Source organism: Salmo trutta, chromosome 10 (assembly GCF_901001165.1).
Source record: "Salmo trutta chromosome 10, fSalTru1.1, whole genome shotgun sequence".
Lineage (NCBI taxonomy): Eukaryota > Metazoa > Chordata > Actinopteri > Salmoniformes > Salmonidae > Salmo > Salmo trutta.
The window spans coordinates 7215157-7242392 of record NC_042966.1 but is presented as its reverse complement, the minus strand read 5'-3'; the positions used below and the strand labels follow the sequence as shown (position 1 = coordinate 7242392).

The 27236-nt window shown below is 41.0% G+C and overlaps 2 protein-coding genes across 5 annotated transcripts in view; both read left to right on the top strand.

Moving 5' to 3' along the window:
- LOC115201009 (dnaJ homolog subfamily C member 7) overlaps window positions 1-15522 on the top strand; it is a 54154-nt gene extending 38632 nt beyond the window's left edge. For both annotated transcript variants that reach the window (XM_029764197.1, XM_029764196.1), the window contains 6 exons: window positions 2839-2930; window positions 3316-3389; window positions 3622-3768; window positions 4195-4347; window positions 8760-8834; window positions 14554-15522. In XM_029764197.1, the coding sequence (XP_029620057.1) occupies window positions 2839-2930; window positions 3316-3389; window positions 3622-3768; window positions 4195-4347; window positions 8760-8834; window positions 14554-14591 (579 nt within the window). In that variant the 3' untranslated portion in view covers window positions 14592-15522. The remainder of the gene's footprint in view (window positions 1-2838; window positions 2931-3315; window positions 3390-3621; window positions 3769-4194; window positions 4348-8759; window positions 8835-14553) is intronic.
- Window positions 15523-20630: 5108 nt separating this feature from the next.
- The window catches only part of LOC115201007 (ATP-citrate synthase), a 110636-nt gene continuing 104030 nt past the window's right edge, over window positions 20631-27236 (top strand). For 2 of the 3 annotated variants that reach the window (XM_029764193.1, XM_029764192.1), the window contains exon 1: window positions 20631-20782. The gene's annotated coding sequence lies outside the window, so the exon portion shown is untranslated. Of the gene's footprint in view, window positions 20783-21139; window positions 21161-27236 lie in introns of those variants that run through there. The other variant, XM_029764194.1, reaches the window with a different exon arrangement.

Sequence of the window (27236 nt, the reverse complement as noted above, 5' to 3'; positions counted from 1 at the left end):
TTGCAAAACATTCTAAAAACCTGTTTTCACTTTGTCATTATGGGTTATTGTGTGTAGATGTTTATTTATTTAATCCATTAGAATATGGCTGTAATGTAACAAAATGTGCAATTAAGTCAAGGGGTCTGAATACTTTCCAAATGCACTGTATAGCACAACTTTGGATTTCACCCCATCTTAAAGTTTTTCCGTAGTGATCTAATCCTCTCGCTTCGGCCATGCAGTGTGCCTCGCAAAAGTGATTGCTTGTTTTGAAAGTATTGCCTTGTATCTCTAAATGGACCATGTGCACCAGGGCTTTTCAATTGGCGGCCCGCGGGTCACGTCTGGCCCGTTTATCAATTTTAGAATGGCGTTTTGATAAATTCTGTACATTTAGTTAAAAGAAATTAGCAAAAATATCCTCGCAAATTTCCGATGTTTAGTGCCAAAACTGCTCAGATGCAGACTTTATCACAGATTGAGAGATGAGTGCTTCACCCAATATCACGCGGACAGCTGTGATAGTTGCCGCCACTCCCAAAAATATGATGGTAAAACGTTTGGTGTTATATATTTTTTTTAATAAGATCATCTTTGAGCTCCAACAATCACCAAAATATAAACCAAAATATAAACTGGTCAGTCAGGGAGAATCTAAAATTCTCAATGTCATGGCTTGGGGGCCCCCATTGATTTTGTTATGAGTCACTCAGATAGCATAAGAACACGGCATAAGCCATGGCAAAATGTGTAAAATTGCAGGTAAATTAGCTTTAAAATGCCAACCTTTTGTCTCAGCGGCCAAGAGGAGGGCCTTGAAGGAGCTAGAACAGTTTTGCCTTGAAGAATGGGCAAAAATCCCAGTGCTAGATGTGCCAAGCTTATAGAGACTTACCCCATGAGACTTGCAGCTGTAATTGCTGCAAAAGGTGGCTCTACAAAGTATTGACTTTGGGGAGGGAATTGTTATGCACGCTCAAATTTTTTTTTTTTGTCTTACTTTTTAATGTGAAAAGCAAGAAATATTTTGCACCTTCAAAGCATGTTGTGTAAATCAAATGATACAAACCCACCAAAAATCAATTTTCATTCCAGGTTGTAAGGCAAGAAAATAGGGAAAATGCCAAGGGGGTTGAATACGCAAGCCACTGTATCTTAAACATTTGAATCGGGGACCGATGTGTATCGGCGAATCATTGCATCCCTAGTAACAGGCATCTTCATTATAGCCACTTTTACATTTTCCGTCCAAATAGACATCTCAAACATCCGTCCAAATAGACATCTCAAACATCCGTCCAAATAGACATCTCAAACATCCGTCCAAATAGACATCTCAAACAAGCGGTAATACTTTGAGATTATTTTTTTTTTTATAATACTGATTCTGTTGACCAGTATTATAAACAGGCAGCAAAACGTATTACTTATGGAGCCGCACACTGCCCACTCTCCCGCTTCACATGGACATGTGAACAATGACAGACATGGAGCTCCAAGATGCACGGATTACAAACATAGGAAACATTTAATATATGGAAATAAACAAGCTTTTTTCTCATCAGTGTAGCGAGTGTTCATGTGCATCTAAACATCGCATCCACTTGGAGGATTGCAAAAGGATAAATTACTGAAACTGAATGGGCTCCTGAGTGGCTCAGCGATCTAAGGCACTGCATCTCAGTGCAAGAGGCATCAGTACAGTCCCTATAGGGCGGCGCACAATTGGCCCAGTGTTGTCCGAGTTTGGCCAGGGTAGGCCGTCAATGTAAATAAGAATTAGTTCTTAACTGACTTGCCTAGTTAAATAAAGGTTCAATAAAAAATACATGAAAAAAAAGTGCCATTGTGCAACTTGACCAAACATTTCAACACATGATTAGCCTTGCGCACAGTTAATACTCATGATACTGGCAAAAGAGTTAAAGTACAACAATATATACATTTAGGATAAATTCATTACTAGATATAAGGGAAACCATGAATGCGCCAAACCATTTATAAGGGGAATTACCGGACGAGCACCTGTCCCAGACCTGCTGTTTTCAACTCTCTAGAGACAGCAGGAGCGGTAGAGATACTCTCAATGATCGGCTATGAAAAGCCAACTGACATTTACTCTTGAGGTGCTGACTTGTTACACCCTCGACAACTGTGAATATTATTATTTGACCATGCTGGTCATTTATGAACATTTGAACATCTTGGCCATGTGTTATAATCTCCACTTGGCACAACCAGAAGAGGACTGGCCACCCCTCATAGCCTGGTTTCTCTCTAGGTTTCTTCCTAGGTTTTGGCCTTTCTAGGGAGTCTTTCCTAGCCACCGTGCTTCTACACCTGCATTGCTTGCTGTTTGGGGTTTTAGGCTGGGTTTCTGTACAGCACTTTGAGATATCAGCTGATGTAAGAAGGGCTATATAAATAAATTTGATTTGAATTAAATAATGTTCATGACGAGAGCGGCTGAGTCCACTTCATCACACGAACAGAGCGCACGTTTCTTAGAATTTAACCTTTGCCAAGTTGTAAAAAATGGCATTGTTTAGGAGTGCAGATACAAATTCAAGTTCCTGCTCACACGTACTACAGAGAATAGGCCTTCCCTAACAGAAATATGCAAATACATGCTAAAATGCGCCAATAGGATCTCACCAGCTCGTGCTTGGCTCAGCCTAACTCCTTGCTTGTTCAGCCCAATGTGTCTCCCAACTCCCATTGTAAAAGGCCCATCTTGGGGCCTTGATAATACTTTACATATGTTAGCAATCCAAGCTAGATTCTGGAAGCTGAGTTCCTAATTGTTTGAAACGCATGCCATCTGTTCATTTTGTATCTTTACTTCCTCTCCTTCAGCTGAATAAACCTGATCAAGCAATCGAAGATTGCACAAGTGCAATAAAGTTGGACGACACATATATCAAGGCCTATTTGAGACGAGCCCAGTGGTAAGCTATGAAAAAGTACTTATAACAAGTGGCTCAGACTTGGAGCGATAATCAGTTGAGATCTCCCATGGTGGGTGTTTCATGCAAACACCTTAGATGACGGCAGTTTTGTTGTTAGCCAAGGCTTGCTAGCAAGAACTACCCTCTCCTGATTGGCTGTGGCGTGGTCGCATCGTCGAAATTTGCTTAATATTGAGACATTTCAATTCTGGTCGCTAGCTCTCTCGTCGCTGACCGTTAAGTCGCTGTGTCTCTCCTCTTGTTTCCCCCTTCCATTGAAAATGACTGGTCGCTGGTAGCTAGGCTGCTGAATATCTCTTCCAAGAGACTCTGCCTCTTGACTCTGAGACAGTGAGACACTTAACTCTGCTTGTGTTTTCTGCAGTTATATGGACATCGAACAGTATGAAGAAGCTGTACGGGACTATGAAAAGGTCTACCAGACAGAGAAGACAAAAGGTATGTTGGTATTGCAACCATAGTTTACTTCATAGTCACCAGTGGAAAAATAATGGCAGAGGTTCAGCAGTACTCGTTTTCTTTCCTGTGAAGTGTTTCACTCATTTCTTGAAATGTTCTTGATGGTGATGGTTGATTACATTATTGCATTTGTTCATTCGGGTCAAATTGCTCACTTTTGTTAACATTCTCTCTTCTGTCTTTCCCTCTATTTCCCTTTCCCTCTGTATAGAACACAAGCATCTCTTGAAGACGGCTCAGTTGGAACTGAAGAAGAGCAAGCGGAAAGATTACTACAAGGTTCTGGGGGTGGGAAAGAATGCCACAGAAGATGAGATTAAGAAGGCCTATCGGAAACGGGCCCTCATGCACCACCCAGGTACACCAACACACACAGGCAACACCATTGAGGAGGAAGACTCTGACCTGAGTTCAAATAATATTTATATTCTTTCCATTACTCCAGGCAGGCTCAATCAAACATCAACGTTTTTGAAAGAGAACCAACACTATAGAATAGATACTTTTTTAATTGGTTAGAACGGAAATTTGTCTTTTGCCTTTCCCAACACCCCCATATATAGACCCACACATTGAGAGGCACAGGGTCAGCTGCAGTGCAAGCACCCCTGGATGGAGAGCAATTGTGCCTTGCTTAAGGGCATAATTGCAGGAGGTGATATAAGGGATCAGAGAGCAGCCTTTCCCATTTTCATTTTTGTGTCGCTGGGAAATACCAGCTACAACGCAACGGTCAAGTAAAGCGTTCTAATTTTCAAACGAATGTTTTCTATTTGCCGGTCAGATCGTCACAGTGCGGCCACGCCAGAGGTACAGAAGGAGGAGGAGAAGAAGTTTAAAGAGATGGGCGAGGCCTTCACTGTGCTCTCTGACCCCAAGAAGAAGACTCGCTATGACTGCGGCCATGACCTGGAGGACGACAGCAATAATATGGGAGGTCAGTAACCACCGGTCTAAACTCAGCAAAAAAAGAAACGTCCTCTCACTGTCAACTGCGTTTATTTTCAGAAAACTTATTAACATATGTAAATATTTGTATGAACGTAACAGGATTCAACAACTGAGACATAAACTGAACTCGTTCCACAGACATGTGACTAACAGAAATTGAATAATGTGTCCCTGAACAAAGGGGTGGCGGGGGTCAAAAGTAACAGTCAGTATCTGGTGAGGCCACCAGCTGCATTAAGTACTGCAGTGCATCTCCTCATGGACTGTACCAGATTTGCCAGTTATTGCTGTGAGATGTTAACCCACTCTTCCACCAAGGCACCTACAAGTTCCCGGACATTTCTGGGGGGAATCCAACAGGTCCCAGACGTGCTCAATAGGATTGAGATCCGGGCTCTTCGCTGGCCATGGCAGAACACTGACATTCCTGTCAGGAAATCCCGCACAGAACGAGCAGTATGGCTGGTGGCATTGTCATGCTGGAGGGTCATGTCAGGATGAGCCTGCAGGAAGGGTACCACATGAGGGAGATTGCCTGCAATGACAACAAGCTCAGTCCGATGATGCTGTGACACACCGCCCTAGACCATGACGGACCCTCCACCTCCAAATCGATCCCGCTCCAGAGTACAGGCCTCAGAGTAACGCTCATTCCTTCGACGATAAACGCGAATCCGACCATCACCCCTGGTGAGACAAGACCGTGAAGAGCACTTTTTGCCAGTCCTGTCTGGTCCAGCGATGGTGGGTTTGTGCCCATAGGCAATGTTGTTGTCAGTGATGTCTAGTGAGGACCTGCCTTACAACAGGCCTACAAACCCTCAATCCAGCCTCTCTCAGCCTATTGTGGACAGTCTGAGCACTGATGGAGGGATTGTTCGTTCCTGGTGTAACTCGGGCAGTTGTTGTTGCAGGTGTTGTTACACGTGGTCTGCCGCTGCGAGGACGATCAGCTGTCCGTCCTGCCTCCCTGTACTGCTGTCTTAGGCGTCTCACAGTACGGACATTGCAATTTATTGCCCTGGCCACATCTGCAGTCCTCATGCCTCCTTGCAGCATGCCTTAAGCACGTTCACGCAGATGAGCAGGGACCCAGGGCATCTTTCTTTTGGTGTTTTTCAGAGTCAGTAGAAAGGCCTCTTTAGTGTCCTAAGTTTTCATAACTGTGACCTTAATTCCCTACCGTCTGTAAGCTCTTAGTGTCTTAACGACCGTTCCACAGGTGCATGTTCATTAATTGTTGAATTATCTTTGAAAGACAGGGTCCTGAAAAAGGGACGTTTCTTTTTTTTGAGAGTTTAGAATCAGATTGCATTATCCTATCCATAACCACTGATTTAGGATTATATTTCTTTACCCCAAATCCTAGCCCTAACCATTTCGCTGTTCCTAGCGACAGGTCTAGGATCAGATCTCATCCCCCTTAACCTCGTCCACCAACCTGCTCTTTCTCTTTTGACCCGTCTGGTTTCACAGCACTTCAAAAAGGGACTTGAATGGAGCCTATGGCAGGAATGGGAAAAACTGCCGCTGGATCTCTTAATCCATCACCATCTAGCATAACCTTTAGAACCTCCCCTCTACATTGTGGTTTTCAAAGCGCTAGCAGTGCAAGTGGTTTAGGCTAAACAAGGAAGTGAGTTCAAAGTATGCATATCAGAACTAGTTTTCACATATAAACTTTATATGCCCAAACTAACAATCAATTGGGCTTCCTAAATAAAATATGGTCGCTGTGATTGAACATTTATTTTTATTGGTGATTTTCTGCCTTTTAAAAAATCCCGTCTAATACAGCTGTAGCAGGTTCTCTCTCCCGACTTGATCTTATCCCACGCCCCTTTCAAGTCCCACTTTGTTGCATGGTGTTTCCTGGCTCTTGATTTTTTAAAATGTTTTTTAACCCCTTTTTCCCCAATTTCGTGACATCCATTTGGTAGTTAGTCTTGTCCCATCGCTGCAACTCCCGTACGGACTCTGGAGGGGTGAAGGTCAAGAGCCATGCGTCCTCCTACCCTACCAAGCCGCACTGCTTATTGACACACTACTCGCTTAACCCGGAAGCCAGCCTCACCAATGTGTTGGAGGAAAGACCGTACAACTGGCGACCGAAGTCAGCGTGCATGCGTCCGGGCCTTCACAAGGAGTAGCTAGAGCGCGATGGGACAAGGACATCCCGGCTGGCTAAACTCTCCCCTAACCCAGACGATGCTGGGCCAATTGTGCACCACTTCATGGGTCTCCCAGTCGCGGCCGACTGCGACACAGCCTGGGATCGAACCCAGGTCTGTAGTGACGCGCCTCTAGCATTGCGATGCAGTGCTTTAGACCGCTGCGCCACTCGGGAGGCCGTTTCCTGGCTCTATATGTGGTAGCGTTTGAGCCTGGGGACAAGGTTACATCCCCCTCAAACCTCACATTTAACACTACCCAAACACTTCCCCTAATCCAAAGATCTACACAATGGGTCAAAAGTTTTAGAACACATACTCATTCAAGGGTTTTTCTTTATTTTTACTATTTTCTACTTTGTAGAATAATAGTGAAGATATCAAAACTATGAAATAACACATATGGAATCATGTAGTAACCAAAAAAGTGTTAAACAAATCAAAATACATTTTATATTTGAGATTATTCAAAATAGCCACCCTTTGCCTTGATGACAGCTTTGCACACTCTTGGCATTCTCTCAACCAGCTTCATGAGGTATTCACCTGGAATACGTTTCAATTCACAGGTGTGCATTGTTAAAAGTTAATTTGTTGAGTCTGTGGAATTTCTTTCCTTAATGCGTTTGAGCCAATCAGTTGTGTTGGTAGGGGAGGTATTCAAAAGATAGCCCTTTTTGGTGAAAGACCAAGTCCTTATTACGGCAAGAACAGCTCAAATAAGCAAAGACAGTCCGTCATTACTTTAAGACATGAAGGTCAGTCAATACGGAAAATTTCAGCTGCAAAAACCATCAAGCGCTATGATGAAACTGGCTCTCATGAGGACCGCCACAGGAAAGGAAGACCCGGAGTTACCTCTGCTGCAGAGGATAAGTTAGTTACCAGCTTCAGAAATTGCAGAGTTCAAGTAACAGACACATCTCAACATCAACTGTTCAGAGCAGACTGTGTGAATCAGGCCTTCATGGTCAAATTGCTGCAAAGAAACCACTACTAAAGGACACCAATGAGAAGAATAGACTTGCTTGGGCCAAGAAACAGCAATGGACATTAGACTGGTGGAAATGTGTCCTTTGGTCTGGAGTAAAAATTTGAAATTTTTGTTTGCATCCGCCGTGTCTTTGTGAAACGTGGTGTGGGTGAACGGATCTCTACATGTGTATTTCCCACCGTAAAGCATGGAGGAGGTTGTGTTATGGTGTGGGGGGTGCTTTGCTGGTGACACTGTCTGTGATTTATTTAGAATTCAAGACACACATAACCAGCATGTCTACCACAGCATTCTGCAGCGATATGCCCACCCCATCTGGTTTGCGCTTAGCCCCACTATCATTTGTTTTTCAACAGGACAATGACCCAACACACCTCCAGGCTGTGTAAGGGCTATTTGACCAAGAAGGAGAGTGATGGAGTGCTGCATCAGAAGACCTGGCCTCCACAATCCCCCGACCTCAACCAAATTGAGATGGTTTGGAATGAGTCGGACTGCAGAATGAAGGAAAGCAGCCAACAAGTGCTCAGCATATGTGGGAACTCTTTGCAGACTGTTGGAAAAGCATTCCAGGTGAAGCTGGTTGAGAGAATGCCAAGACTGTGCAAAGCTGTCATCAAAGCAAAGGGTGGCTATTTGAAGAATCTCAAACATAAAATATGTTTTGATTTGTTTAACACTTATTGTTGTTACTACATGATTCCATATGTGTCATTTCATATTTTGGATGTCGTCACTATTATTCTACAATGTAGAAAATTGTCAAAATAAAGAAATACCCTTGAATGAGTAGGTGTTCTAAAACTTTTGACCGGTAGTGTAGTTTAAGATTACCTTACCCTCAATGCTAGTCTGAACCATTACATCAGCATCAAACCATTACCCCTTCACGAACCTAACACTACTCCTAACCACATGTCTAGGGTCTGATTACCTTACCCTGGCTCCTAACCGTAACCACTGAGGGGACAAATGCAACACTGGCCATTGATCAGCGTCGGCCTCCTCACTCTCTCATGGTCAAGAGTCAAAATGTAATTCTAGGAGAATGGCATATCTCTGAAAAATATACAAATGTGATCGAATTGTGCGAGAAATAGAGTTGCCAATTTTAAACTTCTCTTCCCAGTGCAGTCTTTTAATAAAAAAAGGTTTATTTTGATGTGTGGATGTAACTGAATTGGGGGGAGAATTAATATCTCACTTTGACTCATTGCTGTTGTTTCTCTGCAGATTTCAATGCCAACAACATCTTCAAGACCTTCTTTGGAGGCCCAGCAGGAGGATTCAGTTTTGAATCCAATCAAAGTATGTAGTAACACTGCTGTGACAATGATACTTTTTTACCTTTTTATTTGTACACAGGTTATTCAGACCCCTTGATTTTTTTAAATACATTTTGTAGTGTTACAGCTTTATTCTAAAATTAATTAAATACCCCATAATGATAAACCAAAAACAGGTTTCTATACATTTTTGCAAATGTATTCAAAATAACATACGGAAATATCACATATGCATAAGTATTCAGACCCTTTACTCAGTACTTTGTTGAAGCACCTTTTGGCAGTGATTGCAACCTCGAGTCTTTGGTATGATGCTACAAGCTTGGCACACCTGTATTTGGGGAGTTTCTCCTGTTCTCTGCAGATCCTCTCAAGCTCTGTCAGGTTGGATGGGGAGCGTTACTGGAAAGCTATTTTCCGATCTCTGCAGAGATTCTCGATCGGGATCAAGTCTGGACTCTGGCTGGGGCACATTCAGAGACTTGTCCAGAAGCCGCCACTCCTGCCTTTTTTTTGGCTGTGTGCTTAGGGCCGTTGTCTTGTTGGAAGGTGAACCTTTGCCCCAGTCCAAGGTCCTGAGCACTCTGGAGCTGGTTTTCATCAAGGATCTCTCTGTACTTTGCTCCGTTCATCTTTCCCTGGATCCTGACTCGTCTCCCAATCCCTGCCGCTGAGAAACATCCCCACAGCATGATGCTGCCACCACCATGCTTTACCATAGGGATGGTGGGAGGTTTCCTCCAGACGTGACACTTGGCATTCAGGCCAATGAGTTCAATCTTGGTTTCATCAGACCAGAGAATCTTGTTTCTCATGGTCTGTGAGTCCTTTAGGTGCATTTTTGCAAACTCCAATTGGGCTGTCATGTTCCTTTTACTGAGGAGTGGCTTCCGTCTGTCCACTCTACCATAAAGGCCTGATTGGCGGAGTGCTGTTTGGAAGGTTCTCTTTTCTCCACAGAGGAACTCTGAAGCTCAGTCAGAGTGACCATCGGGTTCTTGGTCACCTCCCCGACCAATGCCCTTCTACCCCGATTGCTCAGTTCGGCTGGGCAGCCATGTCTAGGAAGAGTCTTGGTGGTTCCAAACTTCTTCCATTTAAGAATGATGGAGGCCACTGTGTTCTTGTGGACCTTCAATGCTGCAGAAATGTTTTGGTACCCTTCCCCAGATCTGTGCCTCGACACAATCCTGTCTCGGAGCTCTACGAGAAATTCCTTTGACGTTATGGGTTTGTTTTTGTTATGTGAACTGTGGGACCTTATTTACACAGGTGTGTGCCTTTCCAAATCATGTACAATGAATTGAATTTACCACAGGTGGACAACATTCAAATTGTAGAAACATCTCAAGGATGATCAATGGAAACAGGATGCACCTGAGATCAATTTCGAGTCTCATATTAAAGGGTCTGAATACTTATGTAAATGAAGAGTGCCTTGGTCCTCCTTTTTGATGACCAATTTACCGCTTTTACCAAAGAGCATATTCTGTCGACCGAAATTTGCCAATATTTCTTAAAACCTGTTTTTGCTTTGTTTTTTTGTTTTTCTTTTATAATTGAATTTTTGAAACGTACAATATACTTGCAGTGAAGCCACTCAACTACTACATCATGACAGTCTTCCAACAGATTCCCATTCAGGGTCAATGCCCTGCTCAAGGGCCTGTTGATCGATCTACCACCAGGCCAAAAAACGTGAACCCGAACCCTCCAAGATCCCCCCCACAGTTCCCCAATAGCGGTCCCTCAACCATTTGAGACCCCTCCCACAGCCCCCCCAGGAAGAAAAATAAAAAATACAATGAATTCCATTCCCCACCCCCAAGAACCTCCCAATGCACAAACCACCAAGAGAATATACTAAAGAGTAAAAAGGAAAAGACAGAAGAAAACAGCAAACAACAATGCAAAAAAATTCTAAATTTAAAACAAAGGACATCAAGGACAACTAAAATCATAACAGCAATGCCAACTGTATATGTTTGTTTGCATGTCTGGCACTATTACGTGTGTGTGTGTGCACATGTGTACAAACACCTGCAAGGCATCAACCTCAGGCAAACCGGCATTAGTTGTAAAAACACTGCCACTTAGTGTCATTCAAATATACTTTTTCTTTTATTTTGACTTATTTTTTTTTTTCATCTTTTGACCATCATTCTCTCTCACACAGCAACTCCACTCCCACTTGTCTCCAATTCCACATACCAACCCTCAGCTTCCCTCAGGCCGTCCCATCCATCTCTGCAGGCCACCCACTTCGGGTTTCTACGCACTTCAACTATGCTGTGATGTTTAACGTACAATTTCAATCTAATCGAATAGAATCCACAGATTGCGAGTTGAAGATAAATACTTTGACTAAGAATATTAGTAATTGACTGACCCGGTCTCTCCAGATCTCCTGACAGTACTATTTGTAGGGTCAATTTTAGATCAATGCTATGCATTTTCAGCCATTCCTGAACCTGAGACCAGAAACAGGCTACCTGACGGCAATACCAAAATAAATGGTGTATTGATTTTGTATCCTCACAACAAAATCTGCAGAGCTTCGATGATTTTATGCCCCAAATATTCAACATTTTGTTGGTGGCAAGAAATCTATATAATAATTTTAGCTGAAAAGCACGAAGTCTTGAATCTTGCGTTGTTTTATATATCAACTCATACACCCTGTACCACGGAATCGGTACATCAAAAATCTCTTCCCAACTATTTTGCAATCTGTATGGCACAGTTGTCAACATCCTGGTCCTCAAATGAAACTGGTATACTTTCCTATTTATGCAACTTGTTATTCCTCCGCCAGTTTTGATCCTTTATATTGGGCAGACAGACCAGTTCCCTACCTCCTCCCGCTGCCACCCGCCGCCTCCTTTTTTGGGGCAATGCCGTGATCAATTGGTTGTACTCTTGGATTGAGCAGACCTTTCCGCATAGTTCTGATAACTCCATGAAAGACATAACTCTACCATTCCAATTTACAATATCATTTAAGAACAAACTACCCTTTTCCAACATCTTTCCCATAAATACAGGTATTTTATCAATCAGCACATTGAGTTCTGCCATAGTATTTGTTCTATCTTTTCAGGGGGATGAAATTGAAATTGTAGCCAGCTCTGCAATGCTTGTTTGAAAAAGAGATACTTTGAAAAAAGTATAATTTTCAATTCATTGAAAATGAGACATGGCAATCTGCACAAAGGCAAAAAGGCCATTTTTATATAATGGATGAGCTTTTCTTAGTAATCTACTTGAGAACCATTTAGGGTTCAAATAAAACTTTTGAATGAGTGAAGCTTTTAGAGAGAGGTTTAGTGCTTTTATATTTAATAATCTCAACCCACCCAATTCATATTCATTATATAGATAGGCACGTTTTATCTTGTCTGGTTTAGCGTCCCAGATAAAGCCAAATATTTTTTGCTCATATGATTTGAAAAACGAATCATCAGTAGGCAGTGCCATATGTAAGTGAGTAAACAGATATATTTGGGTTAATCTGGGCAGTTTTTCCATTAATAGACAGGTATTTACCTCTCCATGGTTGCAGGATCTTGTCTATTTTTACAGGTTTTCTATTGAAATTCATTGTGCAGAGCTTATTTATATATTTTGTGATATGAATACCGAGGATCCAATACGTAATATTGTACACTTATCATAATTAACTTTTCTGTACTAAAACCTATCTAGATCTTCAATGAGACATTGCAGGGATCTAGCTTGCGGACTTAATCTAAAACTTGTGTCATCGGCATACATGGACACCTTTGTTTTTAAGCCTTGGATTTCTAATCCTCTGTTATTGGATCTGATTTTAATAGCTAGCATTTAGATGGCCATAGCGAATAGATATGGTGACAGCGGACACTCTTGTTTAACTCCTCTTGACAATTCAATACTCTCTGAGCCGTTATTTACAATTTTACACCTGGGGTTGTTATACATCATTTTTTACCCATTTTATAAAGAGAATTACCGAAATTGAAAAAATCCAGGCTTTTATTAATAAAATCCAGTCTTACTTTATCAAATGCCTTTTCAAAATCCGCTATAAATACCATTCCTGGCTTCTTATATGTTTCATGATGTTCTATTATTTCTAGTAGTTGTCGTATATTATCTCCAATGTGTTTAAATAAAACCTTTCTGATCAGGATGAACAATACCTTGTAAAACCCTTTTAATTCTGAGTACTATGCATTTTCCTAGTATTTTGCATCACAACATTGAAGTGTAAGGGGCCTCCAGTTTTTTAGATGGACTGGGTCTTTATATTTGCCATCTGGGTCTTGTTTTAATAATAGAGAAATCAGACCTTCCTGCTGAGTACCTGACAGACTAGCATTTCTATAGGAGTAGTTAAAACAATCTAACAATGGTGCTTTTAGTATATCAAAAAATACTTGATATACCTCTACCGGTATGCCATCAAGCCCTTGGGTTTTTCCAGACTGAAAGGATTTAATAGCCTCAAAGTTCTTCCTCTGTAATTTGGCCTTCGCCCTGATCTTTCTGTACGTTTTGTTAATTTTCATTTTTTAAATATTATTTGGAAAGAATTCCTTACCATAATCTTCATTCAGTGGGAAAGGATGATACGGAAAAGAGAAGATCTGCCTAAAATAATTAGCTTCCTCTTTTAAAATAAAATTCGGAGAATCATGGATTACTCCGTCTTCAGTAACGAGTTTCTGCAAATTCTTTTTGTTAGCATTCCTGTATTGGAGATTCAGGAAGAATTTTGGGCATTTTTCTCCATATTCCATCCAGTTTGCTTTATTTTTGTAATAGATTACATTAGATCATTCTTGTAGAAGTTCCTCAAGTTCTTTTTGTTTTTCCTCTAACTTATTTTGTATCTCTGTAGTATTGTTTTTATTGCTATCTACCTGTACTATTAGTTCATGGATTTCCCTTCTTAGTCTCCCTTTAGCCAGAAACGGCTTTTTTTAAATGTCCCAAACAATAAAGGGATTTGCTGAACCTATGTTATACTGGAAAAATTCAGTTATAAATTATTTTGTCTTAGTTAAAAATAAGTTGTCCTCCAGTAAACTTTGATTCAATTTCCAATATCCCTGTGGAAAATCTATGAGTTATGTGAATGCCAATTAGATGATGATCCGATCGCCTTCTGTCTCCTATTAAAACTTTTTTTAACCTTTGATGAAAGAGACAAAGTAGTCAAGACAACTAGCTTGATTAAGTCTCCTCCATGTATATCTCACTAGGTCGGGCTTTTTTAGTCTCCAAATATCCACTATTTCTAATGTGTCCATAATATTTGTGATTTCCTTAAGGGCACGGTGATGATAGTTTGTTGAGTTATTACCTTTACGGTCCATTGAGGTACTTAACCCTGTGTTATAGTCTCCTACCATAATGATTTAGATAATTTGTTGCCTGTAAGTTGAATAAATTGGTATAAATGTTTTAGAAGAAACGTGGATCATCCTGATTTGGACCATATAGATTAATGAGCCAAATCTCTTTTTCATCGACTTTCATATTCAAAATACTGTTTTTGCTTTGTTATTGTGGGGTATTGTATGTAGATTGATGAGGAACTGTTTTTATTTAATCCAGTTTAGAATAAGGCTGTAACATAACAAAATGTGGAAGAACTCGAGGGGTCTGTAAACTTTCCGAATGTACTGTAATCATACACTTTGTCATGGATTTCAACACAGCAAAGTAACACATTTCTTTTTTTCCCCACCCTTTAGACCAAGCACCAGGAAATGTATTTTTTCAGTTTGGCTAGAAATGAAGAATGCCATTGGGAATGCTGTAGCCCTGTGGTGGACAATATTAAGTCGGATGCACCGTCACAACCTGATTTTTAAGCTCCCAATGTTTTTTGCAAAATGTTGCTTTCACATGCTAAAAAGACACTCGGTGTTGTTATCTGAGCGAGAGAGATGGTGCTTGGCATCTTCATAAAATCTTTTGGGCTGTTGCCATCACATTTGACAATATCCTCTTCAAATTCAAACTGACAGGGTGACTTTTGGTAGGTTTAGTAACTAAGAACGTAACAAATTAAATAGGTTAAAGGTTATTTGACAAGGGGGTTTTGGAAAAACTTGAATCCTCAAGAAATTGGCCTGATTCTCTTTTGTGAGTATTTGTCGCAAAGCATGTTTTGAAGGCGTGAAATAGGAGTACTGTTGCCAAAATATACATTTCATTGCTTGAATGGAAAATGTTTCCTGTACCTGGAGCAAGTAGAGCTTTGTAAATGAACACATGGGAGTGCAACTCTGTTGTTAGTTTTAGTAGGTCGCATGAGTTTTTCATTCACGCCACATAGAGGTCGCCCCGAAAACAAAGTTGGCATGGGAATCATTTGGAGGTAAAGCAGAAGCTGACCTTAGGGCAGAGCCTAGGAACTACTTCAGTCCCATGTAGAATGAGGCCTGGTTTTCTTTCGTTGGATTTTCCTGCAGACTCAAACTACAGTTTCATGTTAGTCTCCATTTTGCTCATTGATGCATTTTACTGGCATGTTTTAAGTCTTATTTTGTGCTCCTAATTTGATTTGAGATTTTGTTCAGTTCTCTTAAATGTATTTATTTATTGTATATTCAAACTGTATCCATCTCAATGACAAGTGTTGGTGATATTCCATTTGATTTCTAATAAATAGAATGTAAAAAAAAACATCCTTGACCCACGTCCTCCTTGGGACTTATAACGATTCTTCTGTCTGTTATTTCTGCGTCCAAACTCAATGTATGTAAAGTTTTGACCTCATAATAGATCTATTTTTCTCCATGTGGTTTTCTAGCATTGCTTTGGCCCCATAATACGATGCATCCGGTTTCAACTCCCAAGTCAACATTTGAAACTTCAGCAGCCAGTCTTGTAGATCAGTTGGTCCAGATAAAAATAAAAATATGGACAAAATGAACATTTGCACACAAGACAGTCTAGTCAACATCTAAGGGACTGACTTGTAGAGGAACTGTGTAGCAGATAAAAAGCTAGTCAGTCCCTTAGATCTAGACTATAAGTCTTGCGTGCAAATGTTCATCTTTTTATTTTTATTGAACCTTTATTTAACTAGGCAAGTCAGTTATTTATTTACAATTATGACCTAGGAACAGTGGGTTAACTGCCTTGTTCAGGGGCAGAACGGCAGATTTTTACCTTGTCAGCTCTGGGATTTGATCTAGCAACCTTTCGATTACTGGCCCAACGCTCAAACCACAAGGCTACCTGCCGCCCCGGTCTACACCAGACATGATCAGGGCACACAGGTTGAAATATTAATTTGGGGAGAGGTCGAAACACATGAAAAATGTAGTTAGCTACCTTGCTGTTGCTAGCTAATTCGTCCTGGGATATAAACATTAGGTCCTTTTTTTTCTGGATCTTTGTAGAATTTTGGCCCATTTTGAGTCACACGAATTTGTGTGTTCTCTTCTCCGTCAATCCACATAGGTGGTTTCTAGTAATCTCTACTCCAGTCTTTTTCTTTTTCTGTGGACTTTATATGGCAGTTGGCAACCAACTTTAAGGTGCATTACCACCACCAACTGAACTGGAGTGGGAACCTCAGTTCATCCTTCAATCACCCATGTGGGTATATTCTCCTGAAAACTAATGAGGAGATTGGAGAGGTGGGACTTGCAGCGCGTTACGAGTAAAAAAAAAATAGAACCATCTTCTATTTTAGCGCCTGGCTACTCAGACGCTCGTTGACACGCACAAGCTGTTTGGATGAAATTATTGAATAACATGTATGTGTACATTTATTTTGCAATAAATGTTAGGAGAACCCTGCTGACTGACGTTGCTTAAACACAGAGGTTGAGAAACTCTTGTAAAGTGTGCTAAGCAAAGTCACCTATTTTAATTGTAATTTTACTTTGAAGATGTTTAAATTTAAAAAGAAAAGTGGATTCGCAGCCTAGAACGTACGATACAAGACGAGAATTGACTTGCTGGAATTGGTTTTGTGTTCTGTTCCAGAAAAACAACTAATTCTCACTTTGGCCAGTCTAGGCAATGGGATCTTGAAAGAAGATACTTGACAAAAAACAGATCCCTTTTTTTGCACCTAGAACCAGCTCTCATTGAGAAGCTTTTATTCTACTTTTGGGGATTGTCATCATGCCTTGTATCTGTCATGAACGTTTGGTCAGTATGTCCCCTCAATCTGTGAAGCAGCCAGGTGGCAGGTTGAAAACGTGAACAGAAACACTACATTTTCATGATCCTAGTACCAGTGTACCATTTTTTTCTTTAAGAATATGCCTCTGTTCAATGTTTTGGTTGAAGGAAATAAAGATTAATCTTTTCCCCTTATCTCTTTTGTCTTCTTTGTTTTACATTTGGGTGGAGATATTGCTTCCACCATCTCTGATCCTACAAGTACAGTTTCAGAAAGCTGATATTTTTTTGTCAACAATACAACACTGACAAACGGCTTTGCCAAATTACAGCAAAAAATATGTATTTTCCCCATAAAATATAAGGCTAGGATTTTCAACTAAATGTATACAGAGCGAAAGTATAAACTCAACATGCAACAGTTTCAAAGATTTTACTGAGGTACAGTTCATATAAGGAAATCAGTCAATTGAAATAAATTCATTAGGCTGTAGTCTATGGTTTTTACATGACTGGACAAGCGTGCAGCCATGGTGGGCCTGGGAGGGCATATGCCCACCCACTTGGGAGCCAGGCCCAGCCAATCAGAATTAGTTTTTTCACACAAGGGCTTTATTACAGACATAAATGGTCCTCAGCACCCCCTCAGATGATTCTGCAGGTGAAGAAGCCAGATGTGGAGGTGCAGAAATAGTTACACGTGGTCTGCGGTTGTGAGGCCGGTTGGACATACTGCCAAATTCTCAAAAATTATTTTTGAGGCAGCTTATGGTAGAGAAGTGAATGTTCAATTCCCTGGCAATAGCTTTGGTAGACATTCCTGCAGTCAGCATGACAATTGCACGCCCCTTCAATACTTGAGACATTGTGTTGTGTGACAAAACTGCACATTTTAGAGTGGCCTTTTATTGTCCCCAGCACAGGGTGCATCTGTGTAATGATCATGCTGTTTAATCAGCTTCCTGATATGCCACACCTGGCAGTTGGATGAATTATCTTGGCAAAGGAGAAATGCTTCCAAACAGGGATGTAAATTGGGTCCAACACTTTACATGTTGTTTATATTTTTGTTCAGTATAAATGTAATTTTTCTGATTAAAAACCTTGCCTAAAAAGCAGACGTTCTAAGAAGAGATTTTGCAGCAGTGCATAAAGTTGACAATCTAAGTGATGAATGTAAAATACATAAGGAAGAAAAGCATGAAAATGTATACTGTAAGAAGTGTGATTCTGGAGAATCGCTGGATGCTGAATTCAACATGTTTGAAATAACGAGGGGTGTGGTTGCGCTGCTCCAGGTGAGGATCAATTATGCTATATAATGTTTAAACATCTGCCTACAGACGTTTTGGGAAAGATTTTGAGTTTATGGAGTACAGGAGTGCCACCATCAGGATGGAAATGTGCTGTGGTTTTGCCTTTTGTGAAGCCTGATATAGATCCATCCCGTCCTGCTAGTTATAGACTTATTGCATTTACAATAATCTCTGTAAATCAAATCTGTAAATTAATGGAAAAGTTGATTGTTGGTAGATTGATGTATTATCTGGAACATAGGGGTCTATTAAGTCCATATCAGAGTGGATTCAGAAAGGGAAGAACTACCCTTGATGCATTAGTTAAAGTTAGTACTTAGGTGACCAAAGATTTGGCAATGAAGTGATGTCAATATTGTGTTTTGATATTGAAAAAGCGTAATATGCTTATCATATTATGATACAATGTGGTGGGAAGGTCTACTGATTAAATTGAATGAAATGCATATTAGTGGGAGAATGTATAACTGGATTAAGGATTTCTTCTTTGACCGAACCTTCCAGGTCAGGGTGTGATTGGAGATATCAAGAGGAGGTGGAAAATGAAACTCCACAGGGTAGTGCTATTAGTCCTTTCTTATTCATGTTGATGATTGATGATATCTTTGGGGATATCGAACAGGGTATAGGGGCGGCGTTATATGCAGATGATGGTGCCTGTTGGAAAAGGGGAAGGAATATTCCTTATGTGATAGAGAAAATGCAAGGTGCTTTTGTAGCAGTAGTGGAATGGTCCTTATCATGAGGTTTCAAGTCACTGTATCTAAATCTTGCCATATGTTGTTCGCTAACAAAAAGATTATATGAGTGAATGGAAATGGTAACAGCATTTAAGTATTTGGGGCTATGGTTTGATGAAAAGCTTACATGAAGACATCATTAAATGTATTGAGGGGCGGCAGGTAGCCTAGTGGTTAGAGCTAGTTACCGAAAGGTTGCAAGATCGAATACCCGAGCTGACAAGGTAAAAACCTGTCATTCTGCCCCTGAACAAGGCAGTTAACCCACTGTTCCTAAGCTGTCATTGAAAATAAGAATTTGTTCTTAACTGAGTTGCCTAGTTAAATAAATAAAATTGAGACTGAATACTTTCTTACATTTAATCTAATGAGGATGATAGAGTTTGCCTATCTGCCCCCAATCATGCCAATCTTTACTGAATATTTATTGTACTTTGATGAGATCGTCCATAGATTATGGGTGCTTTGTATATGGTTCTGCGGCTTTTACATCGTTGTTGTGCCTTGATAAGATGCGAGGGCACTCAGGTTGTGCGATGGTGCATTTAAAACAACACTGGTTGAGGCTTTACAAATACATACTGGGGAAACGCCACTATCCGTTAGAAGAGTTAAGATAGCCCTGACATACTGGGCAAGACTGAAGGGTAGTACGGTAGATCATCCTACACTGACACTATTGGAAGACTGCTGCGAATATGAACGATATCAAAAGAGGGGTTTTGGTACGGAGATTGGAAAAAGGGTTGGTTACTGTTGACTCAGATATTGTCATAGGGCCATTTGTGTCAATAGGAAATGTACCACCGTGGTTTTATACAAGACCACATCTTGATCTTAGCCTGATGGAAGAAAATAAACAGTGGTGTGAAGAAGATAATGAAGGAACAATGGTGGATCAGTATATTAGTAATCAGTTTTATTATTGTCTTGCAGTGTATACAGATCCCATAAATGGGAGGACAGGAGCAGGTGTATTTATTCCTGAGTTCAATGTTCATCTAAGCAAGAGACTAACAAATGTATCTGTATATTCAACAGAAATTGTTGCGATTAATTTGTTGGATTGCAATGGATAGAGGAGGTGCAACTAAGAACAGTAGTAATATGTTTGGATTCTGCATCAGATTTGTGTAGTTTAAGATCTGGAAAGTCAGAACTTGAGGATTTATGGTTAGAAATAATGATGCTGTTTTTGAGGTTACAAATAGGTTTTGAAATTCAGTCCTGTTCGATTCAGGCTCTTCCACATGTTCATGGAAATTATATAGTAGATATTAAAGCAAAAAGATCCGTGAAAACGAATATTGTGGATATACAGGTGCAGTTGGGAAAGAGGGGGAATTAAAATATTGATTCGGGGTGATGGGAGTAGTGAGGTTGGGTAGGGAATTGTTTTATTTTATTAGAAATTCAGGGTTAGGTAAGAGCATATAGTTATGTAGATAGGTCGTGACCGGCCTCACACTCCAGTACAGTAGCAGGCGGTGTATGCAGATGTCAGTTGTTTGCGATTCGACAATAAAATTTAAAGAATAAGACACCTTGCCCAATGGTAGTGGGTGTAAAGGTTTGGAGGAATATCACCACGTGGTTATGTTTGAGCCAATGGAACAGCCGACGAGGTCGTAATCGTATCGGCAGATTATGGGGCGACAAAAACTGGAGTGAAGTGGCAAGAGAAGACGGCTGTATTTGGCGTAGATTGCGCAGCCCTCTAAACTAGCTCGTAGCAACCAGGACACCATTTATACATCCCTAGGACGTAGCATTCGCATAAGGTATGATTCTATCTTTTCTGACTGTCTTTATGTCTAGCTACATCGACATTTACTTAGAGATATGCGCGCATGATGCTAGGACCGTCTGGCGGAATCGTTACTACAAAGTAATAAACCCCGCCCATTTCTACAATTCCTATAAACATTTTATTTTAAACCGAACCACAATTCTAACTTTAAGCCTAACCTTAAATTAGTCATTTTGACTTTGTGGCATTCGACTCTGACTTTGGATATAGAAGCTAGTGGAAACCGACTCTGACTTAGTGTATTTAGAAGCTAGTGGAAACCATCTGTCGTTCCCTACTTCCTAGTTAGTTAACTACTGTAGCTAGCTGGAGTTAGTTTAGCAGCGACTAAATTGCAAACAACGTGCTGGTGAGTTTGTCATGCAGGACTCTAACGTTACCGTTAGCTAGCTAATTTAGCCAGCTAGCAAGCAACCAGAAAATCCATCTTTACCGTGCCTGTTTAGCTAAAGCGTTTACCCACCCCAAGCCAGGACTGAGTAGCTCACTGGCTAGGTATCTAGCTACAAGTTAGCATGTGATACTAAATATTTTTCTATAATTTCTACTGGAGGTAGTTTTGTAATCTGCACTCAATCACCAACCCAGGGGGATGTTCCGGGCTCAATGTTGTTAGCTACTGCTAAACACTATCATGTATTTAATTTGTCCAAGACAAGAGGGTGTGGAATTGAGTGTTGTGAAGAGTTGAAGTGTTGTGCGTCTGTAGCGAACGTTTGTTTGTTCTTTGTTACCTAGTTAGCTGGCTAGCTTCTTAATAAGTCAGACAGTGAGTGATAAAAGCTTTCTGTTTACAGTCTGAAATAAAGCAGGGCTCTACACTGAACTTTTGTACAAGGAGCACGTTTGCGCCCCAGTTGAAAAATATATGCGCACAAATAAATTTAGCAGTACAATGAAAATTATTGGATATATTAAAGGTGAACTGACAGTGTTTTAACTATTTTGCAGATATGAAACAGACAGTTATATCAGTCAAAGTTAATGCTACAAAACAAACTTTATAAGAGTTTTTAAAAATAGGTTTTATTTGACTCAACATTTCATGATGTACACTAAACCGGTATTCCCAAACTAGGGTACGCACAATGCTGTCGGAGGTACGCCCAAAACAATTGTGATTCACATTTTTAAAAACATCAATCTTTACACATTTTCAAACATTCCGTCTGATTTTCCAACAGGGCTATACATTTGGGTGAAGGGTTTTTCTTGCCTGAGTAGCCTCTTTCACTGGCAAAAATCTAATTTAACCATCTAGTGTTCAGCGAAATAACAACACAATGTCAAATACATGTAGCCTAGTCAAATAATTAACATCCAATCACATTAACGTGTCCGTATGTAGCCAAACGTAGCTGCTGCTCATGTTGGTATCCGTACTGATGGCGCAAAAGCCATGACAGGAAGACATAGTGGAGTGGTAACTCATGTGCAAGCAGTTGCTCCCAACACCACTTGGGTACACTGCAGCATCCACCGAGAGGCTGTTGCTGCCAAGGGAATGCCTGACAGCTTAACCTGTTTGGGATAGGGGGCAGTATTTTCACGGCCGGATAAAAAACGTACCCGATTTAATCTGGTCACTACTCCTGCCCAGAAACTAGAATATGCATATAATTAGTAGATTTGGATAGAAAACACTGAAGTTTCTAAAACTGTTTGAATGGTGTCTGTGAGTATAACAGAACTCATATGGCAGGCCAAAACCTGAGAAGATTCTATACAGGAAGTGCCCTGTCTGACAATTTGTTCTCCTTCTAGGGCATCTCTATCAAAAATACAGCATCTCTGCTGTAATGTGACATTTTCTAATGCTTTCATTGGCTCTCAGAAGGTGCCAGAAAGTGGAATGAGAGCTCTCCAGTCTCTGGGCGAAAAACGGCAGGAGTTTTTGTGAGTGGTCCTGCTGAGAACAATGACACTTTCAGTGACACTTTCAGTCTTTGAATGAATACAACGTCGCCCGGTTGGAATATTATCGCTATTTTACGAGAAAAATAGCATAAAAATTGATTTTAAACAGCGTTTGACATGCTTCGAAGTACGGTAATGGAATATTTTGATTTTTTTTGTCACGAAATGCACCCGCGCGTCACCCTTCGTATAGTGACTTGAACGCACGAACAAAACGGAGCTATTTGGATATAACTATGGATTATTTGGAACCAAAACAACATTTGTTGTTGAAGTAGAAGTCCTGGGAGTGCATTCTGACGAAGAACAGCAAAGGTAATCCAATTTTTCTTATAGTAAATCTGAGTTTGGTGAGGGCCAAACTTGGTGGGTGTCAAATTAGCTAGCCATGATGGCCGGGCTATGTACTCAGAATATTGCAAAATGTGCTTTCACCGAAAAGCTATTTTAAAATCTGACACCGCGATTGCATAAAGGAGTTCTGTATCTATAATTCTTAAAATAATTGTTTTTTGTGAACGTTTATCGTGAGTAATTTAGTAAATTCGCCGGAAGTGTTCGGTGGGTATGCTAGTTCTGAACATCACATGCTAATGTAAAAAGCTGTTTTTTGATATAAATATGAACTTGATTGAACAAAACATGCATGTATTGTATAACATAATGTCCTAGGAGTGTCATCTGATGAAGATCATCAAAGGTTAGTGCTGCATTTAGCTGTGGTTTGGGTTTTTGTGACATATATGCTTGCTTTGAAAATGGCTGTGTGAATATTTTTTGCTGGGTACTCTCCTGACATAATCTAATGTTTTGCTTTCGCTGTAAAGCCTTTTTGAAATCGGACAATGTGGTTAGATAAAGGAGAGTCTTGTCTTTAAAATGGTGTAAAATAGTCATATGTTTGAGAAATTGAAGTTTTTGCATTTTTGAGGTATTTGTTTTTCGTGCCACGCTATACCATTGGATATTGGTGAGGCGTTTCGCTAGCGGAACGTCTGTCCCTAACAGGTTAAAAGACGTTTTGGACACTACAGTGAAAATTGTTAGCTTTTAACCTGTTGAGGCCAGGGGGCAGGATCTTTTCCCGGTATTGGGATTCATTGTCATGTGACCATGGCGGGGAATTCAAAACTGCAAGAGTAATCATTTCAAATAATCAACTATTTTCCTCCATTTGAAAGATATATCTCCTAAATCTAACCACGCTGTCCGATTTTCAGAGGCTTTACGGAGAATGCATAAAGTTAGGTTATGTGAGGAGAGTACATTGACAATAGCTGCGTGTAATGTTTAGCCAATTCAAAGAAGGGCATCAACAGACAGAAAACTAGCTAGAATTATGCACTTACCTTTGACAATCTCCATCAGATGACACTCATAGGACATTATGTTAGACAATACATGCATTTTTAGTTCCATCAAGTTCATATTTATATCCAAAAACAGCATTTACAGTCGCGGTGAAATTCAGAATTTTTTTCGGCTCGAATGCTCCCAGTGAATCCAGCATTACAAATCACGGAATTACTATTCGAAAACATTGGTAAATTATAATATTGTCATTCAAAGAATAATATATTATCATCTCGTAATTGCTACCGAATGGCCAGATCTCAAAATAACTTTACTGGGAAATCACATTTTGCTATAAACTGGGTACTATGCTAACAACATAAGCTAAGCTATAAGCTAAGCTAAGCTATACCGTTAGCATTAGCATCATCTAATATTGATAATAACATTCTAAATATCCCCTTACCTTTGATTATCTCCATCAGAAGGCGCTGCCAGCGATCCCAGGTCCAGAACAAATGTGGTTTCTTTTGACAAAGTTCATAATTTATGTCCAAATAGTTAGCGTTCAGTAGGCTCCCACAAAATGAGGTGGGCAGTGTAAAGTCATGCCGAAAAGCTAAAAAAAAACTAGTAAATAATCTATTTATGTTTGTTCAAACATGTCAAACGTTGTTTAGCATTAATCTTTTGGTCCATTTTTAACGTGAAACATCAGGAAACATCAGTAATATTTTCACACAACCTATCAAGTGTCTAGAATAAACGATTATGACAAAGACACTTCTCAGATTCATGCGCAGGCGCAAAAAATGAAGTGATGACGTGTCAACTTGTAAGCATTCTAATTCGGTCTGTATTCATGACAGATGCTTCCAACAACTTTCTAAAGATCGTTGACATCTAGTGGAAGCAGTAGGAGTTGCGAACTGAATCCTTTCTCACTGTGGTATCTATAAAACAATGACACTAAATAGTACAGTCACAAAATTCTCTTTTTTTTAATCTATTTTTCACAGGTTTTTGCCTGCAATATGAGTTTTGTTATACTTACAGACACCATTCAAACTGTTTTAGAAAATTCAGAGTGTTTTCTATCCAAATCTGGTAATAATATGCATATCCTAGCTTCTGAGTTGGTGTAGGTGGCAGTTAAAAATGGGCACATATTTTTTCCAAAATTCTCAATACTGCCCCCGTTAAGCAAGGCCCCTGAGCTCTCCAGTATTTTCTGCATTATGCAATGATATGGGCAGTGACCATGTAACGCTTTTACAACATACAGAAATGCGCTGGTTATCAAGGGGCAAAGAATTGACTTTTTTTTTTTATTGAGCGACAAGCTTAGTTTTCTTCATTGACCATTTTCATTTGTCTGATCGCTTGCATGATGACGAGTTTCTCAAACGACTGGCCTATCTGGCTGTTTTTTTCTCGTTTGAATGATCTGAATTTAGGATTACAGGGACTCTCCGCAACTATATTCAATGTGCGGGACAAAATTGAGGCTATGATTAAGAAGTTGGGAGATCTTCTCTGTCTGCATTTACAAGGACAACACACAGGTCTTTGCATCATGCTCTATGCTAAGGAGTAGTCATTACATTACATTTAAGTCATTTAGCAGACGCTCTTATCCAGAGCGACTTACAAATTGGTGCATTCACCTTATGATATCCAGTGGAACAACCACTTTACAATAGTGCATCTAAATCTTTTAAGGGGGGGGGGTTAGAAGGATTACTTTATCCTATCCCAGGTATTCCTTAAAGAGGTGGGGTTTCAGGTGTCTCCGGAAGGTGGAGATTGACTCCGCTGTCCTGGCGTCGTGAGGGAGCTTGTTCCACCATTGGGGTGCCAGAGCAGCGAACAGTTTGGACTGGGCTGAGCGGGAACTGTGCTTCCTCAGAGGTAGGGGGGCCAGCAGGCCAGAGGTGGATGAACGCAGTGCCCTTGTTTGGATGTAGGGCCTGATCAGAGCCTGAAGGTATGGAGGTGCCGTTCCCCTCACAGCTCCGTAGGCAAACACCATGGTCTTGTAGCGGATGCGAGCTTCAACTGGAAGCCAGTGGAGAGAGCGGAGGAGCGGGGTGACGTGAGAGAACTTGGGAAGGTTGAACACCAGACGGGCTGCGGCGTTCTGAATGAGTTGTAGGGGTTTAATGGCACAAGCAGGGAGCCCAGCCAACAGCGAGTTGCAGTAATCCAGACGGGAGATGACAAGTGCCTGGATTAGGACCTGCGTCGCGTCCTGTGTGAGGCAGGGTCGTACTCTGCGAATGTTGTAGAGCATGAACCTACAGGATCGGGTCACCGCCTTGATGTTAGTGGAGAACGACAGGGTGTTGTCCAGGATCACGCCAAGGTTCTTAGCACTCTGGGAGGAGGACACAAGGGAGTTGTCAACCGTGATGGCGAGATCATGGAACGGGCAGTCCTTCCCCGGGAGGAAGAGCAGCTCCGTCTTGCCGAGGTTCAGCTTGAGGTGGTGATCCGTCATCCACACTGATATGTCTGCCAGACATGTAGAGATGCGATTCGCCACCTGGTTATCAGAAGGGGGGGAAAGGAGAAGATTAATTGTGTGTCGTCTGCATAGCAATGATAGGAGAGACCATGTGAGGATATGACAGAGCCAAGTGACTTGGTGTATAGCGAGAATAGGAGAGGGCCTAGAACAGAGCCCTGGGGGACACCAGTGGTGAGAGCGCGTGGTGCGGAGACAGATTCTCGCCACGCCACCTGGTAGGAGCGACCTGTCAGGTAGGACGCAGTCCAAGCGTGGGCCGCGCCGGAGATGCCCAACTTGGAGAGGGTGGAGAGGAGGATCTGATGGTTCACAGTATCAAAGGCAGCAGATAGGTCTAGAAGGATGAGAGCAGAGGAGAGAGAGTTAGCTTTAGCAGTGCGGAGAGCCTCCGTGACACAGAGAAGAGCAGTCTCAGTTGAATGCCCAGTCTTGAAACCTGACTGATTAGGATCAAGAAGGTCATTCTGAGAGATAGCAGGAGAGCTGGCCAAGGACGGCACGTTCAAGAGTTTTGGAGAGAAAAGAAAGAAGGGATACTGGTCTGTAGTTGTTGACATGGGAGGGATCGAGTGTAGGTTTTTTCAGAAGGGGTGCAACTCTCGCTCTCTTGAAGACGGAAGGGACGTAGCCAGCGGTCAAGGGCGAGGTGAGGTAGGGGAGAAGGTCTCCGGAAATGGTCTGGAGA